This window comes from Mustela erminea, chromosome 9 (genome assembly GCF_009829155.1).
Source record: "Mustela erminea isolate mMusErm1 chromosome 9, mMusErm1.Pri, whole genome shotgun sequence".
Taxonomy (NCBI): Eukaryota; Metazoa; Chordata; class Mammalia; order Carnivora; family Mustelidae; genus Mustela; species Mustela erminea.
The window spans coordinates 99,063,399-99,084,220 of record NC_045622.1 but is presented as its reverse complement, the minus strand read 5'-3'; the positions used below and the strand labels follow the sequence as shown (position 1 = coordinate 99,084,220).

General features: G+C 35.5%; 1 protein-coding gene across 1 annotated transcript; it reads left to right on the top strand.

Annotated features, from left to right (window-relative positions):
• Positions 1 to 500: 500 nt before the first annotated feature.
• LOC116600106 (olfactory receptor 4C11-like) lies at positions 501 to 1,433 on the top strand. The gene has a single exon (XM_032360184.1). It carries the CDS (start codon positions 501 to 503, stop codon positions 1,431 to 1,433), a length of 933 nt encoding a protein of 310 aa, XP_032216075.1.
• The last annotated feature ends 19,389 nt before the right edge of the window (positions 1,434 to 20,822 follow it).

Here is a 20,822-nt window from a genome sequence, read left to right as displayed (position 1 = left end):
AAAAAAAAATATTAAAAGTTTCCATGTCATTTATTTAATGTTTAGAATATTTACTAGAAGATACTTTATAAATATCTACCAAGTTCAAAAAAGTATGAAAGCAAATTATGTATGTGATGCATGAGTTTTCTCCTTTTTGCAACATTCTACATTAATGGGTCCATGACGTAAAATAACAAAAGATATTCAGCTCAGAAAGATACTCTCTCGTAATAAATTCATTAAGTAAATGTTGTCTGAAGAATTGGGTACTTTCTCATTATTAATATATTTCCTTGTTTCCATAAGCAATCAGCCGAATAGAGTGTGAATAAATATTATGATTCCTGCGTTATTCAAGGGAAAACAACACAGAAGATAAGGGATTACCCACTGGTAAGTGGCCCTTCCATGAACAATCATATGGATTTCACCTGCACATGGAGTATTCATTTCCTAATTTTCCCTTCTCTGCAGATTAGTTATTTCTAACCAGCATTTTCTCCAGTTGGCTTGAAATAATGGAGCAAAATAACACTGTTACTGAGTTCATACTGCTAGGATTGACCCAAGATCCAATGAAAAAGAAGATGGTATTTGTAATATTCTTCATTTTTTATTCCGGAACTGTGGTAGGGAATTTGCTCATTATTGTGACCATCAAGTCCAGCCGGACACTTGGGAGCCCCATGTACTTTTTCCTATTTCATTTGTCCCTTGCTGATTCCTGCTTCTCAACTACAACAGCCCCAAGACTAATTGTGGATTCACTCTCTGCACAAAGAACCATATCTTACCATGAGTGCATGACTCAAGTCTTTGCAATGCATTTCTTTGGCTCCATGGAGGTCTTTGTTCTCATCCTCATGGCTATTGATCGCTATGTGGCTATTTGTAAGCCCTTACATTACCCAACCATCATGAGACGGCAGATTTGCACAGTCCTGATCATTCTTGCATGGGTAGGGGCTTTTATCCATTCCCTTGCTGAGCTAATGCCGGCCTTGAAATTGCCTTTCTGTGGGCCCAATTTGATTAATCATTACTGCTGTGATTTGCAGCCCTTGTTAAAGCTTGCATGCATGGACACGTATATGATCAACATAGAATGGGTGTCTAACAGTGGGAGCATTTGCACAGGCAGTTTTGTGTTTCTGATAATTTCATACACTGTCATCTTGCATTCACTGAGAAACCACAGTGCAGAAGGGAGAAGAAAAGCTCTCTCCACCTGCATTACTCACATCATCGTAGTAGTCTTATTCTTTGGTCCATGTGTATTCATATATGCACGCCCCCAGACCACTTTCCCTATGGACAAGATGGTGTCCGTATTTTATACTATTGGGACCCCTTTTCTCAACCCATTCATCTACACACTGAGGAATGCAGAAGTGAAAAATGCCATGAGAAAGCTATGGCGTATCACAACTACCTCAGAAAGAAAGAGATGAATTGAGGGTTTTTGTGGATTCTTTAATCTGTACAGATATCAAATATAATAGTGTATATCCTCACTTACCCAACATACTCTATGACAATGCACCTGATTTCCTTAATTTTTACTGTACTTCTGCCCTCAAACTTGTAGCTTCCCTCATAATGCCAACCAGGTTCTTACCTCTCCTGAGAGTTCACTTCTGACATTGTTGATTATGAAATACTCACATTTCAGTCTACACTCTGGTTTGATAAGAAGAAAGATATACACAATCACAACTGTTCAAACAATGAGTATTCATCAATAAAAAAGAGTGTATTCTCTAAGATTTGTAATTCTCTCTATAGAAAATTTCAAATAAGTTATTTCTTGAACACATCAGAGCAAAGGAACTAAGTATGTGTGTCAAGAATTATTTTTATTATAACATTCGTTCATTTAAAAAATTTCCATAATGGTGAACCCCACATCAAAAGATATATATATATATATATATATATATATATATATATATATATATAAATAAAATTTATTATTCATAATACATTATTATTACTATTCTCCTTATTTTTTCCTTTGACAATCAGGATAATTGAAGCATTATGTATGGGATTTTTTAAATGTAGCATGACATGGCCTGAAGATATTCAGCTAAGTTGTATGATTTGTATATAGGATCCACAAGGGAATTCTACAACTCTAAAAGGAAAAGAAGCAAAATAATGTATGTTGTCAAAACTAAATAATAATATAAAATACATCATAGGTAAACCATATTTTTTGAGACTGATGTACAGAAAAGTAGAACCCAGTTTGACAGGGGGAGGGGAAGCATATTATTTCATTTACTGCTGTTTTATAAATGGAGTAAAAGAAATTACCAGAGGCCTTCAGAAATACTCACTTGAATATCTCTAGTTAATGGAGTTGGAATGAACTTGCTTTTGCAGCAGGAAGCTACTTTGTTTCTCTGTTTGTCCCTTCCTAGTAAAGTGGTAATGTGGATTGACAAGGTAGAATTGCCAGTAGAACTTTATTGTTCATAGTTAACAGAGCATACCAACCGTGCCTTGAATATGTGCATTCCAGGGATATTGTCATGAATTGTTAACTCATTGATTGCAGAGAGTACAAGAGTGTTAATTCAAAGGTGTACATGCCCTTGAAGTTTATACCAGCATTATCTACAATAGCAAAACTAAGGACACAGCCCAAGTTTCCATTGAATGATGAATGGAAAAGACATGGGGTATATATTATCAGCCATTAAAAAGAATGAGATCGTGCCATTTGCAATGACGAGGTTTGAGCTAGAGACTGTTAGGCTAAGCTAATCAAGTCAGTCAATGAAAGAGAAAAAGCACATGATTTCACTCGTGTGGAAATTAAGAAAACAATGGGTATAGGGAAAAACAGAGAGAGGTGGGCAAATCAAAAAATGGGTTCTTAACTATAGAAAACAACCAAATGGTTACCAGAAGGGAGATGTCTAGAAGGAGAGGTTAAATAGGTGATGGGGATTAATGACCGGACATGTCGTGATGAGCACTTGGTATGGTATGTAAGTGTTAAATCTCTAAATAGTACACCTGGAGATCATACTACACTCTATGTTAACTAACTGTAATTGAAATAAAAACTTGAAAAATAAATAAAAAATAAAATTCATTACTTTCAGTGTATTAAATTTTACCACATCCTTAGTAACTGTTACAAGATTCCATTTTATTTTTAATGGTGTCGCTCATTATTTACCTGGAAAAACCTTTTTAATGTCAATAGTTTCCTCTTGTCAAAGTTATTTTAAAATACATTCATTCATTGGAGTGTCATGTTTTCAATCTTCTCACTACTTTTTGATTTCTAGGTTATTATGAAGTTAATGACTGTACTAGTGTCCAAAGTCAGCATGTTGATATACAAAAATTATATATATTCAGTTATACAAATTGATTTTTGATGTACATATAATATGAAAATATCAAGACAATCTAAGTAATTAGCACGTCTATCTTCCCTATATAGTTATGTGTGTGTGTGTGTGTGTGTGTGTGTGTGTGTAGGAAGTTTTAATTTAAATCTATCCTGGTTGCAATTTCAAATATTCATTATGGAGTTGTTAATAATAGTGACATGCTATATATTAGATTTCTAGAGCTTATTCATTCTACATAACTGAGGCCTTGCACACTTTGGGCAACATCTCTCCATTTTTCTCAGTCCCTGGTCCCTGGTAACCACCACTGTACTCTCTGTTTCAACAATTGAACTATACCATTTCCACATATAAGTGAGATCATGCATAAGCAATTTGATTTAACAGACAGCAACTGTTTTTAAGTGATGCCTACATGAAAAGTCCAAACATAAATAAATTTTGATTTATTTTTATAGTCCAAATCATAGTTCTGATCATATAATAGTTACATCATCACTTCTCCTTTAACATACTTTTGAGATCAATTCATTTGCTATTCTTTTCAAGTATACCACAAATTTAATTATGCATTTTCAGGAAAATAAAATATTTCATTAAATAAATATATCAATTTTGAATGAAAACCTATTATATAAAGACATTGGGATATAAAAAAATATCTTCGAATTAAGGACATGAACTAGTACATTTTTAAGAAAAATCATAAAGAGTAGACTGCAAATTATGCAATTATACATATACAGACATAAAAACACAACCCAATTTTCAATTAGGGTAAAACAGAGTTAATGAGCAGTATAAAAAATTAGAAATGAGATGATTTCTATTGTTTTCTATAAAGCAAAGAGACCTAAAACAATTCATGCATCGTTTGGTAATGTAATGTTACAATAATAAAGCTTATTACATGAAAAAAAAATTAGTGAGATCCTGCAGTATTTCTCTTTCTGTGTCTTTCTTGTTTCACTTAACATCAAGACCTCCAGTGCCATCCAGCTCCGATTTGTTACTGTAAATGGCAGAATTTTCCTCTTTTTAATGTCTGAATAATGAAGACCTCACATTTTCTCTCTTGATTCTTCAGTGAGGGATGAAGTTGTATCTATACCTTGGCTTCTGTGAGTAACAATGCATTGAACACATGAATGCAGATAGCCTTTCACAATCATGATTTCAGATCCTTTAGATTTATACACAACATTAGGATTGATGGACGGCAGTTCTACTTTCAATTTTTTGAAGAACCAGTATATTCTGTATAATGACTGCACCAATTTATATGTCCTTCAGTAGGGTACATGGGATCCCTTGATTCCACATCCTCACCAATATTTCATGTCTCGTATCTTCTCAATAACAGTTCAACAAAGGTGATGTGATAATGGTTTTCATTTGCATTTTCCTGATGATGAGTGCTGTTGAGCACCCTTTAAGGCACCTGTTCACCACTTGTAAGTCTTTGAGAAATGTCCACTCAGTCCCTCTGCTCATTGTGTAATCAGAGAGATGAAGGAAATTGCCATAGCTTATGCTCCATTTTCCTATGAGCCTGAAATTGCTCTAAAAAGTGTCCATTATTTAAAAAGATGTTAAGAAGAATAGAAAAGTGAATATTAGACAAAAATCTTCTACTCATAAAAATATAGAAAAGAAAGAAAATAAGTTAGAAAGGGGAGAAAAAAGCAAACTTTAATAATATGAACTGACTCCCAAATATGTAATAATTACATTAAATGCCAATACAATGTACAAAGGCAGAAGTTGACAGAACAGACATAATAATCTTCAGCAAGAAAAGTAAAGGACTGATACATACATCAGTATGATAGATCCCGGAACAAAGAAACCATGCACTATGATTAAATGCTGTGATTCAATGGACAGGAAGTTATAGAATAGACAATACTAAAACAGAGTGATACAAATCAGGACAATAGTTGCATCTGAGGCAATTAACTGAAAAGGAGCATGACAGAACTTTCTGGGTTGATGAAAGTATTCTAGGTCTTGAATTCCTTAATGGCTATGTGAGTATATACATTTCTAAAAACTAATCAAACTGGGGTGCCTGGGAGGCTCAGTGAGTTAAGCCACTGCCTTCGGCTCAGGTCATGATCCCAGCATCCTGGGATCGAGCCCTGCATCGGGCTTTCTGCTCAGCAGGGAGCCTGCTTCCCTCTCTCTCACTCTCTGCCTGTCTCTCTGCCTACTTGTGATCTCTCTCTGTCAAATAAATAAATTTAAAAAAATCTTAAAAAAAAAACCTAATCAAACCGTATACTTAAAAAGTCTGCATTTCATTATGTTTAAAATTTATCTCAGAAAAATAATTGTATTACTACACACAAAAAACAAAAAACAAAACACAAAACACAAAACAAAACAAAACAAAAAAAAAAACTTTACCAATATATCTAAGCATCCTCCCCAACAACTCCTGAATAAAAAAGCCTTTCTTTTTTTTTTTCTTTTTTATTTTTTTATAAACATATAATATATTTTTACCCCCAGGGGTACAGGTCTGTGAATCGCCAGGTTTACACACTTCACAGCACTCACCATAGCACATACCCTCCTCAAAGTCCATAACCCCATGATAAAGCCTTTCAAATTTAGTGATCATTTCTGGGGATGGGGAAACAGAACAGTGATTGTCATTAAGAATTTCACTCCCATGAGTGGAAGACTACAAATATTTTATTGAAAATTAGTATATCAGTTACTCTGAATGGTGGCCTTAGATTTCACAAAAGTGAAAAACGTTTGTAATGAAAATTATGTCATTAACAAAGTGTAAAGCCAACCCACAAACTGAGAGAAAATACTTGCAAATCATGTTTAAGATAAGGAACTTTTTTGCAGTTTTCATAAAAAACTTGTTAATACTACTTAATAAGAAAAAGACAACAGCCCAACTTAAAACTGGCCAAATATCTGAGTAAGCATATCTCCACAAAAATACTCAAATGGCCAAAAGAATGTGAAAAGATGTTTAACCCCTTTAGGTAATAGGAAATGCAAACCTCATCCATAATGAGATACCACTTTCCACCCACTAGGATGTCTAGAAAAAAAAATGAATAGCAAGTTTTATTGAGGTGGTAGAGATACTGGAGTTGTCATAAATTGCTGATGGTAATGTGAAATGGTGCAACTGCTTTGGAAAACAATGTGTCAGCTCCTCAAAACTTTAAACATATAATAGCAATGACCTAGCAATTCTATTTACTCTTAGGTATCTACCTAAGGGAAATTAAACATATATGCACACAAAAACTTGTACACGATTGTTCATTGCATCATTATTCATAGTAGCTAAAATGGGGGAACAATCTACACGCCAATAAACTGATGCATGTGTAAATTATATACTTATAAACTAGACTGTTACTATTTTACAAGGTGAATAAAACTTATGCTAAGAATATTACCCTAAATGAAAGAAACAGGTTAAAAAAGAAAACATGCCATATAATTCCTTTTATTTGAATTGCCTTGAAAAGCTAATCTATAATGAAGGAAAGGAGATTAGGAGACCCCTTGGTGGCTCAGTCTGTTCAGCCACGGACTCCTGATTTCTGCTCAGGTCATGATCTCATTTATGGTCATGGGATCAAGCCCAGTTGTGCTTTGTATTCAGTGTGGAGTCAGCTGAAGAGATTCTCTTTCTCCCTCTACCCGTCCTCCAGTGCTGCAAATGGGAGCTCTCTTTCTCTATCTTTAAAACAAAGGAAAATTAGTATTTGGATTATTCCACAGCCTTCTATACTAAAAACCATTAAACTTTATACTTTAAATACATGAATGGTATAGTATGTGGAATATATCTCACTGACAAGGCAAAGCAGGAAAGAGGCAAATACCCATGGGGTGAAGGTGAATGTCACCTGGCCAGTCAAGCAACTAGAGCTAATAGCTGAATGTGAGGCAGATCAAGCATGAAACCCAGGTAATAATGTGGCACCACATTCCTCCCTTCTCCTGCTGGTAGGCATAGACGCCTTAGCATTGCCCTGCATTTTATCATGATACTATGAGACTGTAGATGAACTGAGTTATGGAAACTATTCTCCATCTTTAGGTTACTCAAGGGCCTTATTTGCCAAGACTTTCATGGGGCCACTTCTGAAATCCTACCCTCAGATATTCCCTGTTGCTGCTGAAGTAGTAGATACTGTGTGACATGATTAGAACCTGATATGCCCAGCAGACTTCCCATCAAACTTGCTTTCTGCTTTAAATGCTCCTGCTGCAAATTTTCGGTTTTGTTTTTTTGTTGTTTGGTTGTTTGTTTGTTTGTTTGTTTGTTTGTTTTTCCCACTATAACTTCAGGAAGTGTTCAGTGACATGGGGAGATGGTAGTGCAAATGGCCTGCTCGGGGGTTGAACTTTAGCCAGTGGGAAAAGTAAGCCAATGGTTAATTTCCCCTGTTTATGGCTATTTGGAAAAGGAACATACAGACTCTCTTTAAAAGTCCAGTGAGATCAAGAAATCAGCTGTGTAAGTGATGAAACTAACCAGGGGTATGCAGCTTATAAGTTCCTCTAAGAATAGAAATGGGTAAGCGTCTGACATTTTGGACACTGTACAAAAACAAAAACAACAACAAAAAAAGGAAGGAGCTTTGATGAAAATGGAAGGGTTAAGAAAAAAAGCAGAAAGGAGGTGAAAGGGAAAAAGTAGGAATAGTAGAGGAATAACAAAGGATGTTAGTGGTCAAGATCAATACCAATGGTTTACAATCAAAACGTAGAAGCATGGAAGCCTGCATTACAATTTCTCCCAGGTATAAACTAGAAGTCAATTTCCCAACAATTTTTCCAGAAATCAACAGATTTAATTAAGAAGAAAAGCAATGAACATCAATGGCATTATGGAAATCAATACTTTTCCAATCAAATGGAACTTTCAAAAAAGTAAAAGAAATAAAATTCAATAGAGAAAGAATCCCAAATAGACATTTAGTATATCCACTATGCTAAACATTTATCATCTATATATATATTTAACAACATGAATCCCATGAACAAGATATCAATCATAAAACAATTACTTCTGTTTACAGAAATGTTTCGGATTCATGTTTGGTCCTAAATGCAACAATTGATTGGTTTTTAAATTTAGCAAATAAAAAAAATTAAAATTTTAACAGATTGAAAGACATCCTGGAACTAGCTCTTTTGCTCATTGGATGTCATCTTTTTGAAAATTAAAAGGCAATACATGGCCTAGGGGTAAATAAAAACTATATATGTATAGTCACACACACTTAGGTATAAGCATTATTTAACATTTTAATTTAATTTTACTTTTTTCAGTGTTCCAAGATTCATTGTTTATGCACCACACCAATGACCCCGCGATTTCACTACAGATTTAGTGAAAAGAAGGGCCATATGTACCCCAATATTCATAACAGTAATGGCCATGATCATTGAACTGGGGAAAGAGCCAACATGCCCTTCAACAGATGTATAAGCATTTTATATTATATAAAATGTACATATTCAATTTCACATATAAATTATACATCAATATATTTTATGTATTATACATAAATATATACTTTATATTTAATATTTTGTATAAGCCATATATATACAAAAAGACCTATATCTGGAACATATAACCACACTTACAGTTTACTAATAAGAAACACAGAACTACTATTTTTATGTTGTACACGAGACTTGATAAGAAATTTTAAAAAATATACAAATGCAGGATTTTAGGGTAGTTATATTTTTAACTTTTAAGGAAGCTCCATATGTTTTCTAGAGTGGCTCCATCACTTTGCTTTCCCACTGACAGTGAGAGGGTGTTGCCCTTTCTCCACACCCTTGCCAACATGCCTTATTTGTTGTATTGTTGATTTTAGCCATTCTGGCAAGTGTGATGAGATATCTTACAGTAGTTTTGATTTGTATTTCCTTGATGTTCAGTAATGCTGAGCATCTTTTCATGTGTCTGTTAACCTTCCCAATGTCTTCCTTTGAGAAATGTTTATTCAAGTCATCTGACCCTTTTGAATTGGATTACTTGTTTTTGATTGTTGAGATTTTGAGGTTCTATATATACTTTAGATGTGACCCAACAATCCAGAAATTGCAGTACTACCAGGTATTTGCAGAAAGAATACAGAAAAAAACAAGAATACCAATTCAAAGGGACACATCCACCCTGATATTTATAACTGGATTATTTACAAAGGCCAATTATGGACACAGCCTGAATATACATCAAATGATGATTGGATAAAGAAAATATGAGAATATATAGATAGATAGATAGATAGATAAATGATAGATAGGCAAACCCAGAAAAGACTCTTTTTTTAATCATTTTTTAAAAATTTATTTTATTTTTTCAGTGTTCCAAGATTCACTGCTTATGCACACCCAGTGTTCCATGCAATATGTGTCCTCCTTAATACCCACCACCAGGATCACTAGTTCCCCCACCCCTTCCCTTCCAAAACCCTCAGTTTGTTTCTCAGAGTCCATAGTCACTCATGGTTTGTCTCCCCCTCCAATTTCCTCCAATTCACTTTTCTTTTCCTTTCCCAAATGTCCTCTATGTTATTCCTTAATCTCCACAAGTAAGTGAAACCATATGATAATTGACTTTCTCTGCTATTTCACACAGCATAATCTCCTCCAGTTCTGTCCATGTTGATACAAAACTCGGGTATTCATCCTTTCCGATGGAGGCATAATATTCCATTGTATATATGGATTATATTTTCTTTATAAAAGAGGCTCTTAAATCTAGAGAACAAAATGGTGGTTATCATAAGGTAGGTGCATAGGTGCATGGGGGATGGGTTTTATAAGTGATGCACATTAAGGAGAGACTTTTGATGAACACCAGATGTTGTATGGGAATGTTGAATCACTATACACTACACCTGAAACTAATGTTACCTTATATATTAGTTAACTGAAATTTAAAAGAGAACTTTATCTATTTTGAGGTTATCTTGTGTATGGTGTAAGAGAATGGGTCATTCTCATTCTTCTGAATGTAGCTGCCCAATTTTCCAGCATGATTTATTGAAGAGACTGTTCTTTTTCCATTGGATATTTTCCCCTGATTTGTCAAATCTTAGTTGACCATAATGTTGAGGGTCAATTTCTGGAGTCTTGATTCTGTTCTATTGATCTATGTGTCTGTGTTTGTGCCAATATCATGCTCTCTTAGTGACCATAGTTTTGTAATATAGCTAGAAATCAGGCAATGTGATGGTCCTGCTTTGTTGTTCTTTTTCAACATTCCCTTGGTGATTTAGGGTCTTTTCTGGTTTCATACATCTTTTAGGATTGCTTGTTGCAGCTCACTGTGAGACAGGAATCCATCAAAATCCTAGAAGAAAACATAGGCAGTAAACTTTTTGAAATTGGCCACAACAAATTCTTTCAAGACACTTCTCCAAAGGCAAGAGAAACAAAAGCAAAAATGAGCTTTTGGGAAATCATCAAGATAAAAACCATCTGCAGAGCAAATGACACAGTCAAAAAAACTAAGAGGCAACCCATGGAATGGGAGAAGATATTTGCAAATGACATAACAGAAAAACAGCTGGTATCCAACCTCAATAAAAAACTTCCCAAACTCAACACCCTCAAACCAACTAATTTCATCAAGAAATGGGCAGAAGACATGAACAGACACTTCTCTAAAGAAGATTTACAACAATATCTGGTGCATGATAAATAAAGAATAAAACAACAAAAAAAGGAAAGTATAAAGGAAGGTGAATAAAGTTTAAAAAAATGTAGAGCAAAAAATACTCGGTTGAAGGATTTTTTTCATTTTTTTTCTCTAATTCAGACTTTGAAACTTCAAGCTAGATCTCTTCAAGAAACCACAATTTGTTTGAACTCCTGCTTAAAAAACGTAATGAGAAAGTAATTGAAACTGTCATTCTCAGTGATGGAACAAATAGCTTACCTTGATACTCTTCTTGCTATCAACACATATCATCATATGATTAGGAGCTGTTCATATTATTTTCCCTTTTAATTAGTTAATTTTTGGTAACATTACATTATGAAAGGTATTTTCAAATACATGGCTACATCTACACACACCAAAAAAAAAAAAAAAAAAAAAAAAGAGAGAGAGAGAGAGAGAGAGAAAGAAAAAAAAAAAACTTCAGGATAAAAATATTCCACTTATTCCTTCCACCTATGACTCATTAATCAACAGAAATTACTTGAACCCAAAGAATGTATCAGAAACATTAATGGTTCCTGAGCCTTCAATGACAGACACCCAGAGGGGAGGACTTGAAAGTGACAACACCTTGTTATATATGCTAAGGTAGCAGCTTCACAGGGTTCCATGAGCATGTTTGAGGGACACACAACAAAGGCTGGTGGATTCAGGAAAGGTTCCAAGATGAAAAGACATACAAAATAGAACCTGAAAGATGGAATTAAGTCATCAGATGAAATCAAGTCAGCAGTGTACATATGTTTACATCATTTGGTGTAGCAGTATTCGTGCAAGAGAGAATACATAATGAATGCCAGGGGGTGAAAATCAGTATGCAGGAAACCTCATGAATTCAGTGTGGCTATAGTTGTTGATTCATCTATTCAATCAACAATTATTTATTGTACTATCATTGTGTGCCACGCAAATTGCTAAACAACAAGCTTATAAAAAGGTAAATAGCAGAATATGAACTTGGAGAGACAGGAACAGAGAAGATGATGAAGAGTCTCATAATCCTGTTAAGGATTACTGCTAAAACCCTGAGGAACACATTAGAAAACCTTTGATCCATCGACTGATGCAGTCTGATTTCAGATTGGGATGATTACTGTATGGGTCATCAGTGTGGGAAATGGAATCAAGGGAACAAGAGTGACAGCATAATGTTACTGAAATGACATGGGTGTGAAAAGAAGGAACCCTGAAGTCTGGTGGTGCCAGTGAGGATGCAGAATGTGGTAGACACTGCTGTGTCCAGCCCCACATCTTAGCTGCTCTGTCTCTGGGCTAGTAAGGGCTCAGAGCTCAGTGCCCCACCTTCTGTAGAGTTGCCCCAGGACAAAATTATACGCCATGCCCACAATCCCAGGACCCATAAAGGACCAATAAATGACAGACTGGTCCTGTTGCCTCAGTAGGAACTAGTCTTATATTACAATATATATCCCAGAGTTCTCATGGTGGCAGGATAAAGCCAAGACCCAACTGGGACCATAACCTTCTTCTTGTACTATAGTCAGCTTCTCTCATCCCTTGTCCTTAGAAATCACTTTCATGAAAATACTCAACTGAGAATCTACTTCGGGAAACCAAACTACCAAAAAGATAGAAGATTTTAAGAAATATTCAAAGAAATAAACAAAAGAACTTGACATGGGATGAAGATTTAAGACATAAGTCATGGAGGAAAATGAGATTCTTCCTTAGATGCCTGGGAGGATTAGGGAACAGAGAAGATGAGTCTTTGCCAGTTTTAGTGGCTTCTCTCTCTTAATCATAAGGGAGATTAACTAACTCTGCATTGCCTAAGGAAATTTTAATGCTCCTCTCCCAGGCTGTAGCTTTAAAAGGAGGGGCTGATTCTCCTCAGGACCTACCCCCCAATACCCTCTTTACTCCTAGACATATAACTAAGACATGAGTCCCATCATATCTCAAAAGCTGAGGTTTCAACTGTGACTGACCCATGAGGAGCACACCACATTCCAAAACAATGATGTGCTTTCTAATTTAAAAGGACAGAAATAGAATAATCAGGGAAGAAGCATAAAATTCACTCAAGCCAAATTTGTTGATATGGGTTCACTAAAAAGAGATTCTTCATTTAATATTGTAGCTGGGGAACTGAGTAAAAGTTAACAATTTTTCTGCTTGGAGCCTGAAATATAGACCAAATGTGACCCATATTAAGCAAATTAGAATTTGACCTGACTTGATTCTAGGAAAGGGAGAGATTTAAAGGCATAGGGAGGTTGGAATGTTAGAATGGATTTATCATTTGAGATCTGCTTAACCTCCCTGGGAGGGTCTAGAAGACATACCTTTTATCATGACTGTGAGAAATTTGTCATTCTAGTCCCAGCACCCTTGAAAACATTTTTGTTTTCACTGTATTTTTGTAGACCAGTCCATTAGTGTCACTGAACTGGGAAGTCTCAGTGGAAAGGAAGATCTTTTACCCCATATACTAGTTGCCAAGTGGTAGCACTCAAGTTCCTTAAAGGCAAAGTAAGCATGCTTCCCATAGAGGACAGAAGACTCAATACAACAATCAGAATAATCAGTACACTTCCAATGAGGTAGCCACGTGCTGTAATGAGCATTGGATGCTCATCATTAATAAATCGTTAAAAACTATACCAAAAACTAATTATGTACTGTACAGTGGCTAACTGAACATAAAAAAAGAGTATATTTATGATGAACACTGAGTAATGTAGAGAATTACTGAATTATTACATTGATTATCAGAAAGTAGTAGAACACCATATGATAACTGTACTGGAATTAATCTTTTTTTTTTTTTTTAAATACACTAAAAATATCCCCCCTGCCCTGCAAGAAAAAGAATGTTGGCTAGTTTTTGCCAGTGATCCTTGAAGTCAAATATAGAGGAAGCCTATTCAAGTCTTTCTTGACCAGGAAAAAAAAAAAAAAAAAAAAAAAGTCTAGGCAAAGTAAACACAATTTTAACATTTTTATTTTATTTTTATTGTATTATGTTAGTCACCATACAATACATTAGATTTTGATGTAGTGTTCCAAGATTCATTGTTTACATATAACACCCAGTGCTCCATGCAATTTATGCCCTTTTTAGTAACCACCAAAGGCTCACCCATCCCCCATCCCTTTCCCTCTACAACCTCATTTTTTTTCTCAGAATCCAATGTCTCTCATGGTTCAACACCCCCCCCACCACCATTTTCTTTTCCTTCTCCTAATGTTCTCCATGTTATTCCTTAAGTTCCACAAGTAAGAGAAATCATATGATAATTGACTTTCTCTGCTTTACTTATTTCACTTAGCATAATCTCCTCTATTCCAATCCCTGTTGTTGTAAAAGGTGGGTATTCATTCTTTCTGATGGCTCAGAGATATTCCATTGGATATATAGACCACACCTTCTTTAACCATTCATCTGTTGAAGGGCATCTAGGCTCTTTGCACATTTTGGCTATTGTGGAGTTGTTACAATGAACATTGGAGTACAGATGGCCCTTATTTTCACTACATCTGAATCTTTGGAGTAAATATCCAGTTGTGCAATTGCTGAGTCATAGGGTATCTCTATTTTTAAATTTTTGAGGAACCTCTACACTGTTTTCCAAAGTGGCTATATCAACTTGCATTCCCACAAACAGTTTAATAGGGTTCCCCTTTCTCCACATCCTCTCCAGCATTTGTTGTTTCCTGCATGTTAATTTTTGCCATTCTACCTGGTGTTAAATGGTATCTCACTGTGGTTTTTATTTGAAGTTCCCTGATGGCTAATGATGATGAATATTTTTTTGTGCATCTGCAAGTCATTTGTATGTGACTTTTCCAGAATTCTAACTTAATCATAAAAGCAGAGATCCATGGCCCCATAATCAATTCCCATACAGGACCCAGTTTATAGACTCAAAATTCCATGAATAAAGAGGGGATTGGATGTCCTTCAGAAGGGACATTGGGACATGGCTAAAAATGACTTAAAATAATCTTTTCCTTGACTTTCTCCAAAAGAGGCCTAAAGCCTAAAGCCTTTTTTTTTTTTTTTTAACTCAAATTATGCATTGGAGCAAAGAAAATAAGCAGCTATTTCAGGAAATCCTGGACACTCTCTTTGACCTGAAATTGATTCCTAGAAACCCATAACAGAAGTATGATCCATCTCTCAGAGCAGTAGCTTACAGAGGACAATGTGGTCATTGGAGTTTTAGTTCAGACCTAATTTGCACTGGGTCCAGTAGGTCACTGAAAAAATTCCATAGTTACCTCTCCAGCTCTAGAATGCATGATTTGAAGAGACATGCTTTGCAATGGCAGAATACCCACATTGGTTCCCTGGCATGTGAACAGAGGGCTATTGTGGCAAAAAGCCAAGTGGGAGACTCTAGGACTACCTGTACTTAGGAAAAGAATTCTCCAAAAGTGATACCACATTCCTGGAGAAATCCGAGATTAGTGCCACCATCAAGGACTTGAAAGATGAAGAGGTGGTGATTCCCAAAACATAAACATTTAACTCACTTATTTGGATTTTGGAGAATGACAGTGGATATTTATAAGCTTAAACAGGTGGAAACTCCAGCAATTTAAGACAGTTATACCAGATGTGGTTTCCTTGCTTTAGGAAATTAGGAGATTCTCTCTTACCAGGTAAGCAACAAGTTACTTGATAATTGCATCTTACCTCCTTTTCAGTAAGCATCAACAGAAGCAGTGTGATTTCAGCTTGCAAAGTCAGAAATAGGTCTTCACTGCCTCCTCAGTGGTGTTTCACTTTTCCAACACTATGTCATATTTTATTTCATAGGGAACTCTGTTGTTTCTCATTCTAAAAGATATCCATATATGCCCATTATATTGATGACATTATGCTGAGTGGTTCTAATGCTCAAGACTTAACTACTTTAGATTTAGTGGTAAGACTTCTGAGTCAGAGGTTGGAAAACAAATACAATTAAAATTCAGGGAACTGAAACTCAGTGAAATCTCCATGGCCCCAGTGATATAAAGTGTATCAAGATATTTCCTTTGATGGAAAAATAAAATAGGATAAAAACATAGAGGGAAAAAGATCATAAGACACTCAATTATAGAGAAAACTTGAAGGTTGCTGCAGGGGAGGTGAGTGGGGTAAGGGGTAATTGGATGATGTCCTTTAAGAGGGCAACTGATGTAATGAGCACTGACTGCTATATACCACTGAGGAATCACTAAATTCTGCCCCAAAATTAAGAATACATAACTTTAAATAAAACCACAGAAAACTACAACAACAATGATATCCCTTTTATGGGAAAGGGCTATCTTACTCCATCGCTCTCCTCCAACACCAAAAACTGTGTAATACTCAGTCAGCCTCTTAGGATTGGGAAGGTAGCAGGTACTTCATATGCGTGATATACTCTGGGATAGATATCAAGTGACTCAAAAAGCTGCTAGTTTGCGTGAAGCTCAGAAAAAAGAAAAGGCTCTGCCACAGATCCAGGCTCTGTCCCAAGCTTCTATTCAAGGTGGATTTTAAGAATTCATCACATCACATCCTACAATGCTTGATGTGTCAAGAAGAAAAGGATGTTGTTGGAGTCTTTTGGCAGTACTCCATACGTGAATTGCACTGCAGGTCCTCAGGATTTTGGAACAAATTTCTGCCATTATCTGCAGACAATAACTCTCCTTTTGAGAAATGGCTCTTGACCTGCTACTGGGCCTTAGTAGACACTAAACACCTAACCATGGACCATCAAATGTCTGTGAAACCTGAACTTCTCATCATGAACTTGGTGTTTTCTGACTCATAGAACCATAAAGTTGGGTGAGCAAAGAAGTAATCTCTTATCAAATATAAGAGTGTCCTTTTATATAAGGTTTTGCTTTCCATAGATACACATACTTGATGTTCAGGAGCAGATGATGTGCAGTCCTCATCTAACTAAATGAAGCCCTCACAATTACAGAAGGCTATCCTCCCCTGAATAATAAGGAAGTCTCCTCCCTGAGAGCCTTCCAACTAACCATTAGCTCTCCCTGTCTTATGACTTGCCCTGTGAAACATTAACTCTTCCTATTTTAAGGAGCTTCCTGCCTATGGACCTGTACTGGGACATTGGCTTTTACTGGTTTATCGCAGTTTCTTGTCTTTACTCAAGGTGGGACATAGACTATGCAGATTTTGTCCTTGCCAGCTTCCATATACATGAAAGCAAATTCTTTTCAATAAGTATCTTTCTTTGTGTGTGTGTGTGTTCTCTGAATGATTAAAAATTTTCATGGATCAGGAGACACAATATTGTTTAGAAGACAATGATATCCAAAACAATACACTTTAAATAAAACCCATATCAAAAATCCAATGGCAATTTTTGAGGATCTAGAAAAATCAGCTTATACTTCCATATGGAATCTCAAGGGATCTTTAGTAAAAAAAAAAAAAAAAAAAAAAGAAAAAGAAAAAGAAAGAAAGAAAGAAAGGAAGGAAGAAAGAAAAGGAAAAATATATTGAAAAGAAAAAGTTGTGGGTTTCACATATCCTGAATTTAAAGCTTATCATAATGCTACAGTAATGAAAACAGTGTGTTAATAGCATTAAGACAGGTACACAGACAAATGGAATACATTGGAGAGCCCAGAAACACAACATCACCTGTATGGTCACCTGACTATCTACAAGGGTTTCAACATTATGCAATAGAAAAAGAATAGATTTTCAACAGATAGTTCAGAAAAAATGATTCATGTACAAAAGAATAAAGGTGGGTCTTAACTTAAACCATATGCATAAATAAACTCAAAATGGATCAAAGACTAAGTATAAGAGCTAAAACTCTAAAATATTTAGACGAAAATAAAATGAAAAAGTTTCAAGACATTACATTAGGAAATAATTTCCTGAATATGACACACAAAAAAGCTTACAGAAGAAATAAATGAAAAAGTTGAATAAGATCAAAGTTGAAAATTTCTATTCATCAAAGGCCACAATCAATAGAGTGAAAAGGCAACTCATGGAATTCCTGAAACTCAGTATCAACAAAACATCTGAATAAACATTTATCAAAAAAATATACACACAAATGGGCAATGAGCAGATGAGAAAATACCCAATGTCACTAAACACGTATGTGCATGCTGTTCATAAGAATATAAAAATGGTGCAGCCACTGTGAAAGACAGTATGACATTCCAGAAAGCTAACAATATATGAGAAAGTGATCTCTAATTTCCACCTCCAGGTATATATCAAAAGCATTGCAAGTGGGGATTGGAAGAGATATGTGTACCCTCTTGTCCATATCAGCAATAGTCATATTAGCAAAAATAGGTAAGCCACCCAAGTGTCCATCAACATACGAACAAACAAAATGTGGTACACATACAGTGTAATGTTATTCAGCATAGAAAAGGATGGGTTTTTAGCCATGGTACAGCAGAGATACATTTTTATGACATATTATATGATATAAGCCACTTATGTTTAAAAAATTCATATTTTATAACAGATTTATATTAGCAGGGAAATGGTGAAAAAGAGATTTCCCACATTCTCTGTGCTCAGTTTCCTCTGTTACCATCGTACACTGAAGAGTATATTAGTTCACAATTAATTAACTTCATGGGAACACGTTATTTTTAACCAACAACCATATTTTATTCAGATTACTTTCACTAATGGCATTTATCTTCTCCAGAACCTCATCCAGCATACCACATTAAATTCAGTTGATATATCTTCTTCAGCACCTCCAGACAGTGAGTTTCTCTAGATATTCTCTTATTTATTTCAAGTGCAATTAACATACAGCATTTTATTACTTTCAGGTGTGTAAAATAATTATGCTACATTTCTATAGCTGATGCAGTGTCCATCACAATAACTCTGCTCAAGTGTTTTTGTTTTTGATGAACTTGACTGTTTTGAGCAGAACTAGTGAGACATTCTGTATAAAAACCTTCGCTTGGGATTTGTTTGATATTTTACTCAAGATCGGACAGGGGTTATGGGTTATTAGGAGAAAGATCACAGAGGCCAAGTTTCATTTGCATAAGATCATGCCAGTGGGTACATACTTTCAATGTGACTCATTAAGGTAGTGTTTTTCACACTTCTCTTCTCTAAAATTACTTCTTCCATCCCACTCCACAGTAAGCCTTTTGGATGGAACTCATTTGTGTCACTCTACAAATAAGAGAACTAGCCTACCATCCTTTGAGAGCAGAGTAACTACATTATTATAGGGATTCTTTCATTATGGGAGATCTATTTTTCACTATTGATTATTTACTTATTTAAGTGTTTAATATCATTATGAACTTGTGGATTACTTAAACTAAGAGTTATATTTCAATTCAGTGTCACTTATTTTGTTCCTCAATTTTTTCCAGCTTTTGTCACCAGGGCTCTTCCCATTGCTTTTGTGTCGCTTTGCCATATTCTCATCACAGTGTGTGTGTGTGTGTGTGTGTGCGTGTGTATGTTAGCACTTCCTTACCTTCCATCACTCCAAGGTGCTCTACTTCATCTTGTACATTCCTTGCCCCAGACCTAGAATCAGCCATCTACTTAAGAAGTTCTATTCATTTTCTTGGATAATGGTATCAAGAACCATAACCTGGCCACCAGAGCACTAGATAAACACCTTTATTTATTTATTTATTTATTTATTTATCCATTTATTTATTTATTTTAAATTCTAGACAACAGACATCCTTTATGACCCAAATAATCATTTTTAATTCCAAGAAGAGATCACTATTTCCCCATAACCTATTAATACATGTTAAATAGTAAGTTCTTTACTACTTGTAGCTCAGGATTCTTAATTAAAAAGGAAGGGGGAAAAAAAGAACAAAAAAAAAAAAAAAAAGAGAGAGATTTCAGGGAATTACCTCCCCCAGACTCCAATATTTTCATCAATCATGTTTAATCATATTTTTGTTTTGCATCAATCATGCAGGAAAGGAAAAAAAGGGGAGTATTTCCCAGTCAACATTGCATGTGAGCTTTGGTTTCAGAAAGTGTGGGATGCATCCAGGACCAGCTTCTTCAGACATGCAGGTGAGAACCTGAGCTTCAGTGACATCAAATAAGTTCAGACAGAATTTTAGAAACACTATTATTTTTATTTTTATTTTTTTAAATTCTCATTTAAGCAAAGAGTAGCCAAACTTCCTTCAGAAGAAAGGAGAACTGAACATCCTAACCTTCAGATAAACTCTTATCAAAGTTGCTAAGATTTGTTTTAGGCATTAACATAACTGTGTATCTATCTCACAGAAAATTAATCTGATCAGTGCCACAGTGCACATCTGACACAGAAAAGCCATTTATGGAAGGGTAGAAAGTTTAGGGAATTATCTAGACATAGATTACAATGGAAACTGAGAACACCAAATAATAGAAATGCACAGCAGCTCCTGGTGGAGAAATAAGCAAATAGAAAAAAAAAAAAAATAGAGGAGGGGGGACAAGATGGTGGGGGTGTAGGAGAAGGCGCCTTTTCAGCCGGTACCCCAAAGTGAGCTGATTACCTACGAAAGAACTCCATTCACCCATGAAATCAGCCTAAGATCAGAATTATACACGTCTGGATCTCTACAGGGACAGAAGACGCCAGTGGGCAGGTAAAGCAGAGTGGGAAGGCGGACTGATACCAGAAGATAAACAAAAGGGGGAGGGAGCCACCAGAGGCAACCAGTTGGAAAGTAATACCCCAATATGAGCGAAAGTGCCCTGCGTCTGGGGACCAGCATTA

Bases quoted from the DNA above. Each gene is read 5' to 3' on its own strand.
- LOC116600106 (XM_032360184.1), top strand. From the start codon at position 501: ATGGAGCAAAATAACACTGTTACTGAGTTCATACTGCTAGGATTGACC.